General features: G+C 33.1%; 2 protein-coding genes across 12 annotated transcripts in view; one reads left to right on the top strand and one right to left on the bottom strand.

Annotated features, from left to right (window-relative positions):
* Serca (ATPase sarcoplasmic/endoplasmic reticulum Ca2+ transporting SERCA) overlaps nucleotides 1-18440 on the bottom strand; it is a 44631-nt gene that overhangs the window by 12457 nt on the left and 13734 nt on the right. For all 6 annotated transcript variants that reach the window (XM_083105386.1, XM_083105385.1, XM_083105384.1 and 3 more), the window contains exons 3-10: nucleotides 9097-9114; nucleotides 4090-4172; nucleotides 2923-3309; nucleotides 2196-2683; nucleotides 995-2000; nucleotides 631-851; nucleotides 421-556; nucleotides 186-338 (exon numbers count right to left, since the gene is read on the bottom strand). In XM_083105386.1, coding sequence (XP_082961512.1) covers nucleotides 186-338; nucleotides 421-556; nucleotides 631-851; nucleotides 995-2000; nucleotides 2196-2683; nucleotides 2923-3309; nucleotides 4090-4172; nucleotides 9097-9114 — 2492 coding nt within the window. The remainder of the gene's footprint in view (nucleotides 1-185; nucleotides 339-420; nucleotides 557-630; nucleotides 852-994; nucleotides 2001-2195; nucleotides 2684-2922; nucleotides 3310-4089; nucleotides 4173-9096; nucleotides 9115-18440) is intronic.
* The window catches only part of LOC145975148 (uncharacterized), a 45990-nt gene continuing 38986 nt past the window's right edge, over nucleotides 11437-18440 (top strand). For all 6 annotated transcript variants that reach the window (XR_014439898.1, XR_014439897.1, XM_083105403.1 and 3 more), the window contains exon 1: nucleotides 11437-11789. The gene's annotated coding sequence lies outside the window, so the exon portion shown is untranslated. The remainder of the gene's footprint in view (nucleotides 11790-18440) is intronic.

Below are 18440 nucleotides of genomic sequence, written 5' to 3'. Positions count from 1 at the left end.
TTTGTATAAATAAGTGAAATTATATAACAAATGATTTAAAAGAAATTCGATTTCGATAATTTTTAAATAATTATAAATATATATATATATATATATATATATATATATATATTATTATTATTATTATTATTATAACGGTAACCAAACGGTAAACAAACGGTAAACAAACTTTTATCAGAACTTACTACTTGATAATAGTTCAATTGAGGGCCATGCGGACTATACATGAACCACCAAGCAGCCGAGCCGACAGTGGCAGCGCCTACGTATCCACCAATAGCCAAATAGCGGAAAAACAACCATCCAGAAATGAGTGATTCATCGGCCTTGCGAGGGGGCTATAATGGATGCATAATAATAAATCTAGCGTTCGATAATGTGGCAGTACGTATTATTTATTATTAAGTTCTTTAACTTTACTTTGCTCATAATATCCAAATCAGGTGGATTGAAACCAAGAGCGGTAGCTGGAAGACCATCAGTAACCAGATTGACCCACAAAAGTTGAACCGGGATCAGAGCTTCAGGAAGACCAAGGGCAGCGGTCAAGAATATACTGCAAAATAACATTCAAATATTCGATTCTCATCGTAATTTTCCTCATCGCATATTCGTATATCTCGCAAGTACCTGACGACTTCGCCGATATTGGAAGAAATAAGATAACGGATAAATTGTTTCATATTATTGTAGATGGCACGACCCTCTTCTACAGCAGCTACAATGGAGGAGAAGTTGTCATCCGCCAACACCATCTCCGAAGCCGATTTCGCGACCGCAGTGCCAGAACCCATAGCGATACCAATCTCAGCCTTCTTCAAGGCAGGAGCATCGTTTACACCGTCACCAGTCTACAAAACAATATGAAATTACTTTGCAATCTTCTAAGAGATTTTATTGGCTAAAAACAAAAATATGTTTATATTATTAATTTAAGAATAATAATTTATCTTGAAATAATTAGGGTAAGACTTTCTAAGATTTTAAGACTTACCATGGCAGAGATCTCGTTCATACTTTGTAGGTACTCAACAATCTTGGACTTGTGAGCCGGTTCTACGCGGGAGAATAGACGAGCTCTGGCGCAAGCGGCTTTCTGTTCTGCCATTGGCAAATCATCAAATTCACGTCCGGAGTATGATTTACCAGTGGTATCTTCATCCTCGCCAAAGACTCCGATACGTCGGCAAATAGCTTCAGCAGTAGACTTATTGTCGCCGGTGATGACAATTACGCGAATGCCGGCGGCACGGCATCTAACGATCGAATCGAATACTTCTTTGCGAGGCGGATCGAGCATACCTACTACGCCGACAAACGTGAGCTCTTTCTCATATGTATAGAATTTGGTGGAATCGCCAAGATCCATGTCGTCGGGCTTCATCGGATGATCGGCAGTGGCGAGAGCCAAGCAACGCAGAGTATCTCTGCCAGTTCCGTATTGGCGGGTCAACTCCAGGATACGATTCTTCAGGGTTGAAGTAAGTGGCAACTTCTGACCACCGACACGGCAGTGCGTGCACCTGTCTAGCACACCCTCTGGCGCTCCCTTGACGAATAGTTTCGGTCCATTTCCTAATTTCGTTGATTTTAGAGGCACGCAATACGACGACATGGATTTGCGATCACGTGAGAATTCCAGTGTAAATTCCTTCTTCCATTTCGTCTCGATATCTTGCCTAACAACAATGGCAGTTGTTCGACGATCCAGGCCAGTCTTCGGCACGCCGAATGGATTGATCTTCTCGGCAAGAACGATCAAGGCGGTCTCTGTGGCTTCGCCGACCTTCTCGAATGCTTGTTTGAACTCGTTGAAATCGATAGCAGAGTCATTGCACATGATGCAAATGGTACCGATTTCATGCAAAGTCTCAAAATCCTGTCCTTTAATCTTCTGCCCCCTCAAGAAAGTTTCACCGATGGGTTCGTAAGTCGATCCGGTAATCTCAAATTCGTGGAAGCTGCTATCATTACCCTCAATCTTATCAAAGATAAACATTCTGTAAATATATAAAAATTATGCGTTAGCTAGCTATTTTGTATTTAAATAACGAGAAAAAACTATTGAACTTGTTAAAAATTAATAAGCGAAATGGAGCAGCATTTACATACGCATATATATATATATATATATATATATATATATTTATTTATTATATATTATATATATAATTTTACTTATTGAATTATCTTACCGGCTAACGGACATCTGGTTAGTCGTCAAAGTGCCAGTTTTGTCGGAACAGATGACAGATGTGCAACCCAAAGTTTCTACAGATGGCAAAGATCGTACAATGGCGTTCTTTTTGGCCATACGCCTGGTACCCAGAGCCAAGCAAGTCGTGATTACAGCGGGCAAACCCTCAGGAATAGCGGCTACAGCGAGAGCGACGGCGATCTTGAAATAGTAGATGGCACCCTTGATCCAGGATCCACCGTGAGCCGGGTCGTTAAAGTGGCCGATGTTGATGGCCCACACGGCGACGCAAATCACCGAAATGACTTTCGATAACTGCTCGCCAAACTCGTCCAATTTTTGTTGCAATGGGGTCTTGATCTCCTCGGTCTCCGACATCTCTGTACGAATCTTACCGATGGCCGTGCTCAAGCCAGTTCCAATGACGATACCGCGAGCTTTGCCAGCGGCAACATTGGTACCAGAGAATAAGATGTTTTTCTTGTCCTAGAAAAACACAACATTGACAATTTTATTAAAAAAAACCTTGATAAAAATTCTCTCTTCTAAAAAATTCTTTATAATATAGATTAGATGTTCAACATTTAGTTATCGAGTAATCATTTGAGTAATCATTTATTTGATGCAACGAATAAAAGTTTTAACTTTTTCATAGAAATTGATACAAATATTGTATAGGTTTAATTATAAAGTAGTAATATTTATATAACTATAGCTTCACCGACCTGATTGACGGCGCGTGGATCGGGTATAGGATCGGTGTGCTTGATGACGGACACCGATTCGCCGGTCAGGATAGATTGATCAATTCTTAAGGTAGTCGAGAAGATTTTAGAGAGACGGATATCCGCTGGGATCTTGTCGCCTACCGATATCTCCACGATATCACCGGGCACGATTTCTTTGGCCCGTATCTTCTGGACGCCAGATTTGTCCAATCGTACAACCTTACCCATCTCCGGCTCGTATTCTTTGAGCGCCTCTATCGCAGACTCGGCGTTCCGTTCTTGCCAGACACCGACTACAGCGTTGGCGATAAGAATGAGCAGGATAACGAAGGGTTCGACGAAGGCCGTGAACGCATCCTCGTGCTCTTCAAATAAGGCTAATACCTGAGGAACAATAAATAACATGTTAGCAAAGTTTGAGGGAAAAAAAGGAAGATGGACAAATATTTAATATATTCAGTTTATTCAGCTGGCTGTTAAATTCTTTTCGAGATAAAGTTTAGAAACTCATAGAAAATGAATTCCAAGGATTCATAAAAAGATGTAAATAATTCAATCTTTGCAATAATATCAGTTAATACGCCCAATAAATAAATAAATAAATAAATAAATATATATATATATATATATATATATATATATATTATAATAGATTTTAATCTCTTAAAACGTACATGTCCTGCTAAAATTTTCTTCTCTAATTTATTGTGGCCATGTGCTGACTTATTTTAGTTTTACAATTTGCAAATCATAGACTCCATAGTAAATGTTATACATTTCTCTTATGCGCCAAGAGAAAATCAGATCACCACGGCTACTTGAAATCAATATGCTATTTTTTCACTTCTCATGAAAGGTATATTTAGCCTCATTTACCCTTGAACCCCCGTAAACATATAATTACGAGGTTTTTAGCGAAGCGGCATAAATTTGAGAGAAAAAGAATGTCTCTAATTTGTTTCATTCTATCACAAGTTTTGTGAAAGATTAGGTCTATGACACATACTTTTATCTCATAATCCGTAATAATCATATTTAATCATTCTTTTTTAGAATACTTTGCATTTTTTATTTCTTTGTGATAGATGCATTCGTTTCTTATATTATTTAAATTTTATATGGTAAGAGATATATATTTATTTTATAATCGCATCTTATACTTACAAAAGAAATAATGGCGGCTAATAGAAGAATCTTAACTAGAAGATCATCGAACTGTTCCAAAACGAGTTGCCAGATGGATTTTCCTATAAGCAAAAAATTAATTAAATATTATTAATAATCTTGCCTATAATATATAGAAGATAGAAACATTTCTAGAAACTGTTATTCTTCAAGAAAATATTTTTAATATAATAATATTCGTAGAATTTCTACGATCAAGCTTTGGTATTATTTTATAATACCAAATACCTTTCAAAAAATATTGCTCTGCGACAAATTGACAAATCGACATGCTTGCAAAATATATAAAATTATAAAATAATTATTAAACTCTTTCAAATAATAATATTAATAATAATAATAATAAAATAGATATTTAGGTATAGATATAGTTTAGTTTAATATTTTTAAATTAGATTGAAAATAAAATTCTAACTTTCAAATTACATTTCAAATTATAAATTAGTCGCATAAACGTCGGTGATAATTTTCAACTATACAAAACAAGCGGGATCTATTAATTGTATACACTACAATGAAATCAATGTCGAATGTGACTCGTAATAATACATCATTGTCCGCGCTTGTACTATCAAAAGCAACATGCAATACGCATTCATGAGGAGTATCTCACTGAATATGTGCAAGAAAAACATTTTCCTTCGAATAATAATCACAAAGCTATTGGAAAATGTTTGCACGAGAAAAATTGTTTGTTTCTCTTTCCATTTGTGTTTCTCTCTTCACATTTTCACAATTCAGTATTTAACATAAGTGTTTAACGTAAATATTGTTCTTTTAATAAGCTCAGATCAGGAATTATTTTATCCTTACTCGACAATATTATAAAATTATCCATCTTTGAAACCGATTTTTAGAGTAATTGAAAGATTAAATAAGCTGCATTTACAAGCTATCCGTACACATCATATCTATAGGTATTATTTTAACCTAAAGCAATATGTGCTTTGTGACGTGGATACAGGAGTTAATTTCGTATTACGAGGAAGGGTCCTCGTAAAAGCAGACGCAATCTCATTTCGACACGTCCAACGTCAGCAAGCACGTTGAAGGAAAATAATATGTGTCGGGAAAGAATGATAGTAGTCAGGGGTCCTTGACGACTAGAATCTTTTGCCTGCACGCAATTGACGTCATGTCGTCATCGCTTTACGATTGGCGATTTCATTAATTATAATTTGCAGCAGCGGCGAAAAGAAAGAGAAATGAAAATAATGATTGTGGAGAAAATAGAGCTTCTTCTCTTCATTTCTTCAAATTTTTTCAGATGCTCGATGATATTCGTTCTTCTTTCTACTCACAATATATCAATTCTTACATGAATTATAAATAATAAATCAAAAACTTCGATAGTTAAACAAGTATTCTTGTAGCTGCAGGATCTAGTAATTTTTCCATGAAATCTGATAATTTAGTTAGTAAAAATTAAATTAAGTAAGTGTAATGTACGTGAATAGAAATTGTGAATCTTAATGATTCATTCACATCAAGTCAGAAAGGACATACTAATAAAAAATGATTTATGAAGGCGGTCAACGAGACGAATCTGTTTGGATGTGCTAGACGAAAGCATTAAGTAAGACATAGAAACAGCTATGATTTTATATTCAAACTCATTCACACAATTAAATTAATGTGATAAAAGATTAATGAAAGACTTATCGGATTATGCATATATTTATGTTAAGATAATATCTTCAATTGAGACACATGTAAACGATAATCACATTGACTTCAAACTTTTTTAACACATAATATTTAATATTTTTAATTAAAAGAATTTAATAAAATTTAATTAATAAAATTAATAATTAATTAATAATAATAAATACATTACTAGTTCAAACATTCTTAATTAACTCGTCATGTTATGTAACTTTTCAGCATATAATTAAAATTTTACACATATCTTCTATAAAAAAATTCTATTAACACACACACAATTATTATTACATAGTAAAAAAAAATTATAATTACACAACATTAAGATCATCTCTCTCGCGCCTTAATGCATACGTATCGTCGGTGCAAATGTGTAACGTACACATTTTGTTATATAAATTGCACGTAACGTTTCGCGGTATACATTCCACCACGTCTCGGAAATTAATATCGTGGTATGATATCGCGCTGCATCGGTATACATTTCTCCTCGTCTTCTTCTCCCTCTCCCCCCATTCTCTCACCTACACGCATATATGGCAACATGCTTCTCATTGTCGGATTCAGCATGTTACAATAGATGTGTCGTTCGGTTGATAGAATGTATACAGATAGAGACACACGCATATCCTCGGAGCGCGATGACGATTGCGGATAGTGGTATATTTGTAACCGATCGCGCGATTAATTGACGACAAGAATATCTCATTATACGACCTTGATCGCTCTTCGAGGATGTTTCATCAGATTTCGTAAGATTACGTTAAAAAAATAACATTCGAACAGACGATAACGTCTCTCTGACCGCGCGCTCTTTCCTAGGCAGCAAAAGTAATCTTTTTGACGTCATTTCGACGCGATTTGACGTCAAAATGAATACTTTTCCTACTTGGGTTTAATCCTGCTGACTCACTACATGACACAAGAACACATTTTTTTCTTTTATATTATACGAACTTTTGCTGCGAAGAAGAGAAGCACGAAGTTTGTCGAAAATATTCTTCACAATTTCGAAAATGCTAATTTTTCTGCAAACCGAGTCTTCCGAATAATGTTAATTACGTCGAGACTAAGAAATCATTGACTCGAAAAAGTGTTTTCAATTTCAACTACGAAAGAGCAAAATTGATAATAATACCTTACCTTCAATTCATCTTCGTGAATAAGAAAATTTCATCGCGCCCGAGTTTTGCGAAAAATCGTATTAGCTGTTCGATAAAAGTTTCCGTCTTTCGAAAACTTTATTTCTTATTAGCATTATCGAAAGAGGTAGTTAAGGACTCGCGCCGGAATATTAAATTATGTTCGAATGATATTAATTGAACGATACGCTGTAGCCTATCTTATCATCGATTTATCTTCGATAGACTCAAAATATTTAATGTCGAAGAGACTGATTCATCAATCATTGAAATAATACGTCTCTAAATATATCTCAATAATACGTAATTTAATTTTCACGCGATTACTTGTATAAATAAAGAAAAACATTTGTATCGCTTAAACAGCTACATATAATATATATTGTTAAATTTAACGATCAATCTGCGGGTCAACTTAGTTAGGTTCTTAAAATTTCAAAAAATTCTGATTTAATTTTTAATTTAATTTAAGTTTTAGTTAGTCCTTGCAATTTATTAATTAAAATATTAACACATAATTACAAATTTGATTGTTGTAAATGAATCGAGCTTGTACGAAATAATATATTATTATTAAAGAAAATAATAATAAATAGAATAAGTTAAGAGAACGTAAACAAGTTTATAAATAAATTATATATTTTAAGCAAGTATATCCTGAAAAGTAAACTGAGATACAAGCAAATTAACAAAAAAAATTCCGTCTTCAAAATGTAATTGTCTGTTAAAAATTTAACTACTTTACTATAAAAAAATTTCTGAGAGATGTGCATATTTTGCATTATATATTAACACCGCGCGTTCTGTTATTTAATTTCTCAGAGTGAAAGGTTCGCGAGAAAAGTCTAATCATTGCTTTGCAAAAGAAACAATATATATTTAATATATATTTAATGAGATGAAAAAATTGTAAATAAGATTTTAATTCAAAGAATCTTTCACGAGAAGAGATACGATAATAATTAGACATATACGTATACACCTTTAATATACATTCGATGAAGATGCAATAATTTGTATCGCGAAAAATCGCTCGATTTTTTATTCCATGTATATATATATATATGATAATTCTATATCGCGAACAATAATAACCGAGCAAGAGCCGTAACTACGGTGGGTCGATCCATTGTCGAAGGTCGATGGAAAGATAGCCTGAGCCTCCGCGCGGGTCGAGTGCAATGCCGATGCAATTACGGCCGAGTCGAAGGCGACACTATGGTGTCTTTCGATACAGGTAAATGGGGCAAGTGGCATCTGCATTCGAACGGCCCTTCATCCCCCATCGTGGGCAAATTGCAAAAAAAATATTTCTACTATTATATATTTTTTTACGTCCAAGAATTTAGAATTAATCTTTGCCGTAAGCTTTTTGTTTAACTCTTTTGAATTAATAAATCTTACTTGGAATATCTCTTTCTCGCAATCAAATTATATTTATTAATTAGATTCTCGATTACATTAGAAGAGAAATGAAGAGAGAAAGACACATTTATTGAAGGAATTAAAATATAATAATCAGAAAAATGATGAAAAGATACAAACTCGAAGAGAATCTTGAATAAAAAAATAATGAATATTATAAAAAAATTTAAACATTATTCTTTTTTATATATATTAGATTTTTCCCTCTTTTATTTTTGATACATTAAAAAAGATTATATTCCTTTTCCATGAATCTATTTTTTATTTTTTTGTTTCGAAGGATTAATATTGTTTCTAAAATTAGAGCTCCTAAGTAATCTTCATCAAGAGCTGAGAGATTTTGATTCCCTTGAGCAGCAGATTGATACATCGCTCTTATGCATGCATAAGTGCATTCAATGTGCGTGTAACGCTAATTCGCGAAGCTTACGAAGCTGCGGGCTGGCCTAGTTTGATAGCGGACGCGTTCACATGGCGCCCAAGTCTCTTCACCCTCTCCTCCCAGCGAAGAGAGATCGACATTCGTCAAGTTGAGAAGTCGAGAATTTTAAGAACTCTCACATACACACCTCAGATTCTTAAACGATGTACAAATCGATCGATATAGAAGCAAATTGCAAATGGAAAGAAGAATTTTTTTGCGTTTCCGGTTTTGCTCCGTCGAGAATAATTTGTATTATTACGCATGTCAATTTGTCGCAAGACCTCACCTATTTTCTACGTCACGATATCGAAGGCGATAGTCATCGATACTCACCTTCCTCAGCTGGCAATTCTGTAACAAAAAAGAAGGAACGTATTAGAATGCATGAAAATATAGCTCTCGCTTATTGAATAAAATTAATGAAAAATTTAATCAGTATGATATTAATCAATAATTTATCGTAACATGTATTTATACACCTCACAGAATTTTTAAAGACAGAAATTGACTTAACAATTAATTTTTAATCATTTTATATATTTTATGCGATGAAGAAAACTTGGGAAAATTTTTTTTAAATCGTTAAAAGTTGAATGGCATTGCTTTACACGTGGAGGAATGATTTATGTATCTAATTCCAAGTGCTTGAATGGCTTTGAAGGATCTGCTTTAAGGCGTCCTAGTTCAAATTATACGTATAGAAGCGAGAATCCAGAATCCCATAATTTCCATGACGCGAACAAATTGGAGGAAGCCGCGGAAACGGATTTCGCGTGCAGAATAGGTGGTTGAGCGGAATGTGCAAATGACAGTTTGTGAAGCGTTAAATCTTTGGTAGATTTATACTAGAGACAATATATGGCGGTTCGATATAACACGAGATGAATCGAAATTTTACAAGAAGCTATTCGATATTATTATGCTAATAATTTTGCACGCGTTCAATATTTTTCCGAACGTCGTAATTAAGAGAATGCGAAATAAATAATTATTTTGAGTAAAATCTAAAACGTAAAATTATTAATATGAAATTAATATAAAATTATTATAACGTGAACCAAATTATCTTATTATTAATTACATAGATATTCGACAAATATAATAATTTGAAAATGGATGGATTTTTTATAATATTGTCATTTTAACGTGATATTTAAGAATCGTGTAAAGACACCTATGAACCTCCAAAATGTCCCCATTTCAGTGAACCGAGAAAGTCGAGAAAGACCAGAGATGCATATCTTTATCTTGGACGAGAGCATTTCCAGTCTAATTTAATCTGCGAGGTCGATTACTCTCTTGAGCGTTCATTAACGTCTTGAAATTGAATGCGTGGGCGTACGCTCGCGTATTTCTGTGTGCTGGTTCTAGTGAAATCGTCGTATAAATATTTATACATCGCGAAGACCCAAATCTTCCCATAAAATGAGCTTTTTGTTGGGCAAGAAAATCGAATGAGAACGCTATTGTATTATCATAATCGTGTATAAATACAGGATATTTTAGGTCCTTCCCGTTTTTGACCAACAAACCCGCGTTTTCTGATTCACTTTCCTGAATTTCGGTCTAATTCAGATCTCTCGTTGATAAAGATTTCATTCCCTTATCACTTTCCTCGAAATTAAATGATGCGGTATAATTAAAAAATAAGCTCGTCGAATTAAAATCCCGACGAGCTTTACTTGGAAATAAGTGACGATTAGCATTTCGTGGAGACGGATCGAGGACGGATGCGCTTGGGAAATATATCGTTCGCAATGAAAAAGCAACTGTCTATCGCCGATACCCGCCGCGAGTGACACGCGAAGAAAAACAGAGACACGTGGGAGTCTTTGGTTCGCGTACTGGATTCGCATAGATTTCCCGTGAATGGCTGTCGCGCGCGATTGACGTGTTCAACAGAGGAAACAACGTCGTTTCTCGTGAAACGCACATCAACGGCAGATCCTGATGAAAGGCCGCGTGTAATTCTCCGAGTCGTGACAAAGGCAGACGCGAGAGCGTTTGTTGGGCGAATAATAGCTTCAATTTCGCGTCGATTTGTACCGTGGCAAGCTCGTTAATTCGCACACAAGCATCGCATCTGTCCAAAATACACGGCCGCATGACTAGAAAATACTTAAAATTGATATCGATATTAATATCAGTATCGATGATATCTTTGGTATCGAGAGAAGATTTCGGAATCATTTCCAGCAATTATCCTCGATAAAACGCGCAGACATATCGCGCTATCTCGCTTTAAAAGAGAGATAATTTGCCGTTCTTCGCGTTGCACATTTTAATAATAATGAGTCAATGATCGACGTGCAATATTGATAAAAATTTGCCAGTCAAAAGATAGCGAAATTTCCATGGAACTTCTCTCGGATATCGACATCCGAGATTCCCCGAGATCAAACATAACGCGATATCGTTGCTTAATATCGCGATGTCGCGTAAGTGTATCCCCTGGATAGGGGAGTCTTCCGGCGAGAGGACGGCATCGATCGTACTTTACGCAAACACGGAGAGTTACTTACTTACGGGAGGGCGTCATCGTGATGAGGGGGGACGGAAGCGAATGCGGCGGGCGGCGGGAAAAAGGTGCGAGGGAAAAAGCCGGAGAGTTTCCCCCCTCCTCCCCCGCGCCGTGCGAGAGCGTCACGGGGCTACGGATTTATCACGCGACAGTGAACGGCCGTACAAAGCCGATAGATACGTGCAACAAATCCGTCGTCGTGCATTGAACGACACGCCGCTGGGCTCCGTGCACGTGTGCTAACTTTAGCCCGCGGGAGGGGTGGGAGGGGTGATCCGCGTTACGAGGTGACGAGTAAACGCCAAGTTCCGGTTCAAGTGCACGCCCGAATTTCGAGGCGAATCTCCCCCCCCGGAGATGGAATCTCGGGATGGAAATATGTATCCGACTTGTGTGTGACTGCGATATAAAATCTTACGCATGTTTCATATTGTTATTTGGAATATGAAATAATTCAGGAGGACGTTTTCTAATTCATCCGAAAATAACAGTTTTGGATTAATAGGTTTGTATTTTTTTGTTTCAAAAATATTTAAAAAAATTGATATTTTATATAATATATGTAAGAGGTACAGATTTTTTTGCATGAAACATAAATATTTAAAGGTAAACTTGCTTGATACTCGTGAAAATAAAATTTTCCTTATTATATTAAAACAGATCTGAAGATTCTTGTGAAATAAATATGAATATTTTGCATCCCTATTTTACATAATGCTGATGTAATGATGTAATATGATTCGTGAAAATATTACATAACTCTTAGAGTAAAAATATATACTATCATAAAGCTACGTAAACATTATTTTTGTACGTAAAGTTCAGTTCTTACGCATACATGAAAATTGTTACGCAATTCTCGAGAACTCTAGATACTTATAAAATATTATACTTGTATATTTCATTATAATAAAAAAAGTTTACTAAATTATAAAAATACCGAAATATTCTTAAACTATTTGATGCCTCTGTTTACTTGCATGTTTAAAAGTTTTTTTTTTCTGAAAATATATTTCGTGTAATAGTACGACATATGAAATTTTATTAGTTTGCTTAGCTTTATTAGATTCTAAATAAACTAAATTTAAACATTTTGATGATGAAGTTATATTAACTCGCAAGAACTCACGTGAAGGCGATTAATATGCATGACGTTTGGTCGTTTTCATTAAAATTGGAATTGCTTTCGTCGTGAATAAGTTCGAGCAAAAATAAACGCAGTCTTTTACAGCGTATTATCTATTCGAAAAAAAAGACAAATATACATGTGAAAGAAGAAATGCGTGAATATTTCAACGGAGCGAAAAAAGATATTCCGCGCGAAAATTAATAGCAATGCATAAATTATATTACTGCAAGTTCGTGACTTTCTTCCTTCGTTCGGCCCATTTTTCATCCTCATGACAATTTGACGTATGGACTTATTATCAAGAATAATACGCTTAACAAGTGGAAGCTAAACACGGAGATGGGAAGATAAATTCCGCGACATACGTGAAACATATGCATATGTACGATGCATTTTCTCGTCTAAGGTCATCCGTGAAACTAATCTGCAACTGCGGTTGCAATAGATGAAACATCAGTTCGCTCATACATAAGCGGACGGCATTAACACGCCGAGTGCTTATTTGTGTGTTGAAGGTAACACTCGTGTGCGGAGAAGATAAAACAATCATTGTTTGAGTATAGTCGACTCGACCATTTGTATCGCGCGAAAAACTCACGATTCTTTCGCGCGCAGATATCTCGTAACGTATCACTAGATTCACAGCACGTGGATATGTCAATCCTTTCTGAATAATCGCTCAAATATGCCGAAAATCATCTAATACATTCATAACATTCATTTACATGAAATTAAAAAAAAATTCTTTTATTATACTGTCCTTATTCCAGATGTTTAAACACGTGTTAAATATGATTTTCCTCCACTTGTGCACGTATAAAACAAATAAGATTATATTTAAACAATTTTTGTATATAAATGAATTAAAATTAAATTATTAGAGAGAATTAAATTTATCGGTATTCTAAAGAAAAACAAAATTCTTGAATTTTGCATGTTATTTCTGACATGTATAATTGTCATTACGAGAAATGAAATTTGAAAAATAATATAATATTTTAAATTAAAAAATATTATAAATCAAAATTGCAATTTTAATTATCCATATTTTAAATAATGGAAAAAATTAATTTCGAAAAATGTTTATATAAAATATCTAATATATATAAACTTAAATATAAGATAATTTTTTGAAACATCAAAATATTTATTTGATGTCTTATTTCTGCCACTAAAATACTAGATTGCTCATGATTGTGTTTTCCGTTAGAAAATATACGAATGGAAGTTTTCTATCGATTAGTTACGCTACTTGGCGATAAGTGTTCAACAAGACCACAGTAAACTTTTGCTAGTGTTTGCGAATTTCCACTGACAGTTTTTGCTTGGAACTCTTTTCGTTATCTAACAGATCCGCCCACACTTATCCTTGCATGTTAATTCCATTTACAACTATTTTACACAAGTTTTTCTTTCCATGGTTATTTTTATAATATAAGCTTGTTTATAATGTAAGCGTTTGTGATACAAGCATGTTTTATGCATGTTTTTTCCTGCAAGTTGTATTCAAATTTAACTATATATTTAATTATAAATTAATATTTGTTTCGATATTAAATTTTATGCTAAGAGTATTATAGCATTTTTATAAAGGACTACGATTATTTTTATAGTACAACTCATTTCGAAATTCCAGTGCCATCTCAAAATTCAAATTAAATTAGATTCCCTTCGTTCCATGTGTGTATTTTAACCAAAATTAATTGTTTTAACCAGCATTACAAGTTGAAAAGCTTTCGCAACACGAAAATGCTATTTTAATCAGACCATGTCGTTTTAATCAACGTGACACATCAAAATGCCTTCATAAAATGACTTTCAGGATTTTGACAGTTTAACTGTTTTAATGTTACAGGTTAATTAACTGTATTTTATAATTGAATCATAAATTTAAAGGAGTTCCGCGATTTTCTTATGCTCGGATAAGGTACATCACGTGAATTGTTCACGAGCGAATGACGTAACAAAGAAAACATTATATATATACATTGAGGAATGAATAATAATGAATATATAATAATTTTCTCGAACTGTATGAAAGAGTTATTAGATCGATCGAATAAATTAATTAAATGGATAATCATGTGGAGCGATATTTAAATCGGGATACAAAGCGCCCAAGCGCGTTAAATATCAAGGCACGCTGCGACTTTAAAGAACGACCTTAAAATGAATTAACCTCACTCAATCGCGTCAACTCTTAATGCAATTTCACCACACATGCGCGATTTATTAAGTGCTGAGCGATTTTTACAGCCGCCTGTTAGTCGCGGCTATTTACGTAGCTCAAGTAAAGCAGGACGCGATTCATTATGTAATCTAAGATTGGCTCTTTTACCGCAAATTATATAAATTTGTTTTGCTTTATAATTTTTTAATTGAAATTTGTAACATTTGTGTGCGATAAATAGTATAAGTAAATAGTATAAATACGTTAATTGAGAGTAAAAGACACAGAATTATGAGCGAGATAAGAAAATTCGATAAAAGGTAAATTAAGGTAATTAAGAAATAAAGTTTTTAGAAATTTATAATTTTGAAGAACTGAGTTTTGTGTAAGATATTGTAAAATACATGTATTTTGTGTAAGATATATGTAAAACAAGATTTTCTAAGCGATAAAAATTAAATGATAATAATAAATTAGGAAATATTAGATATACACATCAAGTACTGCAAGGAAACTTATATATACTTGATATGAAATGAAATATAATATTGAAATAAAATATGAGAGAGATAATGAAATATAATATTTTATTAAAATAATATATATTTGTAAGAAAACAAAAATTGATGTAAATAATGGTTGCAAGATTTAATTCATTGTCAGTATAATTCTATAAAATAGTTTAGGATATCGACTTGTGACAGATTTTAATATTTTTATAATTTAATATTTTTATAATTTATATTTTTATATTTTTATAATTTTATAATTATATTTAATATTTTTATAATTTAATTTAACATCATGAAAGTTTTCAAAAATTTCAAAAACATAATTTATTTAGAATTTTTACTATGAAGTTGAATATAACATTTAAAAAAATGCTGAAAAAGATTTCGTGCATAAAAAAAGAACTTGTACAAAAATTGTGTTTACCTGGCTTTATTTATTCATATATGATAATTTTCATTTAATATTTAAAAAAATATATTATTCAGCATTATACAAGAATTGCCTTAATTTCCTTAAAATAAGTATCTAGATCTCTCTGAATAAAATAAAAAAGGAGCAATACTCAAGATTTACCTTTGGATATATATGTTCATGATCTCTTCACATATATTCTCTCTTTACGTATGGAAAATAAACATCAAAGTATCCATTTCCATCTATGAAATGTTAAAATACTAATGAATTCATCCAGATTTATGTTCGTACGTGGATGTCGAGATGCTCCTAAATTACCTCATGTATTTCGGATTTCCTACACGAACTCGCGTGATCGCGAAGCGAAGGAAAAGGCGCTGGTGAAAACGTCTCTTCGCAGTCAGTTCATTAATAATGGATCGGCCAACGACGTTGCTCTGACGTGGTTGCTTACGTTGAAAGTTGTCCACGTCAGGTGTCTCGCGTACGCGACTCGCAAAGCGTGACCCGTCGAAACAAAAAATTCGAGGAGATCTTAAGAAGTGCAATTGTATTTGCCATACAAAATGCAATCGCATGCTGGATGATATTTTTATCCGCGAATTACGAATTAAAGCTAAATCGGACACAGCTCGAGTTTTAAGTTTGACCAGAGCGTTCGTTACTTTTTTTTCCGTTGCTTTTGTTGTGTTATATTTATTTTTTTATTAAAATTAATCTAAATAAAATTGCTTGCATATTATAGAAGTTTAATTTTGATCAAATTCTTGATTGGTCTATCCCAGTTTATCTCTATTCATTTGCGAAAATTATCTTATAATTCTGATCATTTAAATTATAAATATACTTTTTTCTTTATTTTTCTTTTAAATAATAAAAATTTTTCTTTTAAATAAATAGAATTTCAACATTTAAAAAAAAATTGTTCCGTTTGCTAAAAACATTTTGTGATAAAATTTTGAGATATATATAGAGAATATCTATATGTGAAATTTTTCTTAATTAAAAATATTTGTTACTGTGCTGAATCGGCAATTAATTCATGACCTAAAAAGATAAAGAATCGCAAATTCCGATATTACCAGATTTTGATGGTGATATTGAAACGTTTTCTGCATTGCTCTCGAAATATTTTATTTTAGAATTTAATGCTCACGCAAGCTTACGATTTAAGATATAATGCATTTTGAGAACGATTTATTTTTAAAAAACATTATAATACTATAATATTATAATCAAAGGAGTTAATCACAGCAATTAATTCTTAATGTACTTTATTCTTTCCGATCTTTTTTTAAGTTATCGATAAATAATAAATTCAACTTTATATATTTACGATACCAAATAATTTGAAAAACACTTCAAAATCGAAGGGGCAATTGTATTATCAGTCTATTTATTATGATAAATTCAAGAGGAATAAATTAACAATTAATTAATACTTTATTACATATCCGAATTTGATACTTGTGATAGGAATACAAGGTTAACGAAGATATCTTGCGGAATCTAAATCTTTAATTTGTGTGACTAATGTATTCGCATAAAGCAAATATAAATCCAAGGATAATCGTGAGGCTACTAATAATCTATTGGGAAACAATTTTGATTCATGTTTATAAATTCGATACTTATAATGATACTTTCTTAATGTTTACATAATTAGATTGATATATTAAGCCTATTAAATCGTGATATTAATACAATAAAATTTAGAATCATCTAAACAACTCAATTTAATTAAAATAGATCACTCTTATTTTTCTTTTTATATATTGCTAATCATAAGTAAATTAATTTAATAACACTGCTAATTATATTTATAAGTAAATTAATTTAATATTTTATATTTTTAATAAAATTTAATATTTAAATTTAAATTTAAATTTAAATTTAATGTTTCTTCCATTTGATGAAACACTGGATATTAATAAGCGGAAAATTATACCGCGAGGAACCATTTATCGAAAGTTTACACTCGTAGAATGTACAGTTGGAAATGTGCGCGAATATTAATGCGAATTAAAGTACGTGGAAATTTTTGCGCGACGGTTTACCCCTGGTATTTGTAATATTGCACGACACAGTGACGACTGCATCGCGGTCGAGCTCTTGGTCTCAAGAAGCCGGGAAGCCTCTCGAGTTGATATAACACAAATTCATGTGGGCGACGACATTTTATCGCTCGTAGCGTGCGGTCTACCGCGCGATTATTCCTTGGCCGCATCTTGATAAAAGCGAGTTAGGGGGATCGTTGTGTGCGTGTAAGCACCTAGAATTTGTTTATCTTTCAACGGGTGCAAATATGAATGTCACGATACACGCACCATCGACGATAACGAATAGGGCTTATCATTTCTCGTATCGATGCTGGCGTGTCTCTTTCTTTTGCGAAATCCAAATCCGATAGGGAATTGATATCGCCGATGCGAATCTCTGATGACGTTCGTCAAACTTGAAAAAGTATTTATACACAGATAACAATGATTTTCTTTGAATAGATTTCGAATTCGATGAATTACAGATTCCTCGCCTGCGGCGAAAGGGATTACAAATGACGTATGCTAAATCAATATGCATCCTTGAACGGACAAATAAAAAAATATGCAAAAACAATTTGAATCTTTTAATAGCACGGTCGCTGAGTTTAACGGTTTAACGTTCTAAACACATTTGTACGTTGATAGTCGCTCTTGTAGTAAATAAACTTTTTTCCATGAACCGTGATATAATGAACTGACATAAAGTAAGAAAAAACGAGAAAAAAATGTTAAAAGAGATCAAATGCAATTTAAATGAAATTTTTTTTAATGGCAATACTGATTATGAAGATTGTTATATCATCGAGCTTGCACTGCAATCATCTTGGAAATAGAAACTTATTAGTTTTGACAGATTATAATAAAAAAGCATTTTTGATAAACAGTTTG

The sequence above is a fragment of the Camponotus vicinus genome, unplaced genomic scaffold, assembly GCF_025532165.1.
Source record: "Camponotus vicinus isolate PSW18456_S1 unplaced genomic scaffold, iyCamVici1.0 SCAF_7, whole genome shotgun sequence".
NCBI lineage: Eukaryota > Metazoa > Arthropoda > Insecta > Hymenoptera > Formicidae > Camponotus > Camponotus vicinus.
The sequence above is the reverse complement of the archived record's forward strand: the minus strand, read 5'-3'. Positions and strand labels throughout refer to the sequence as shown.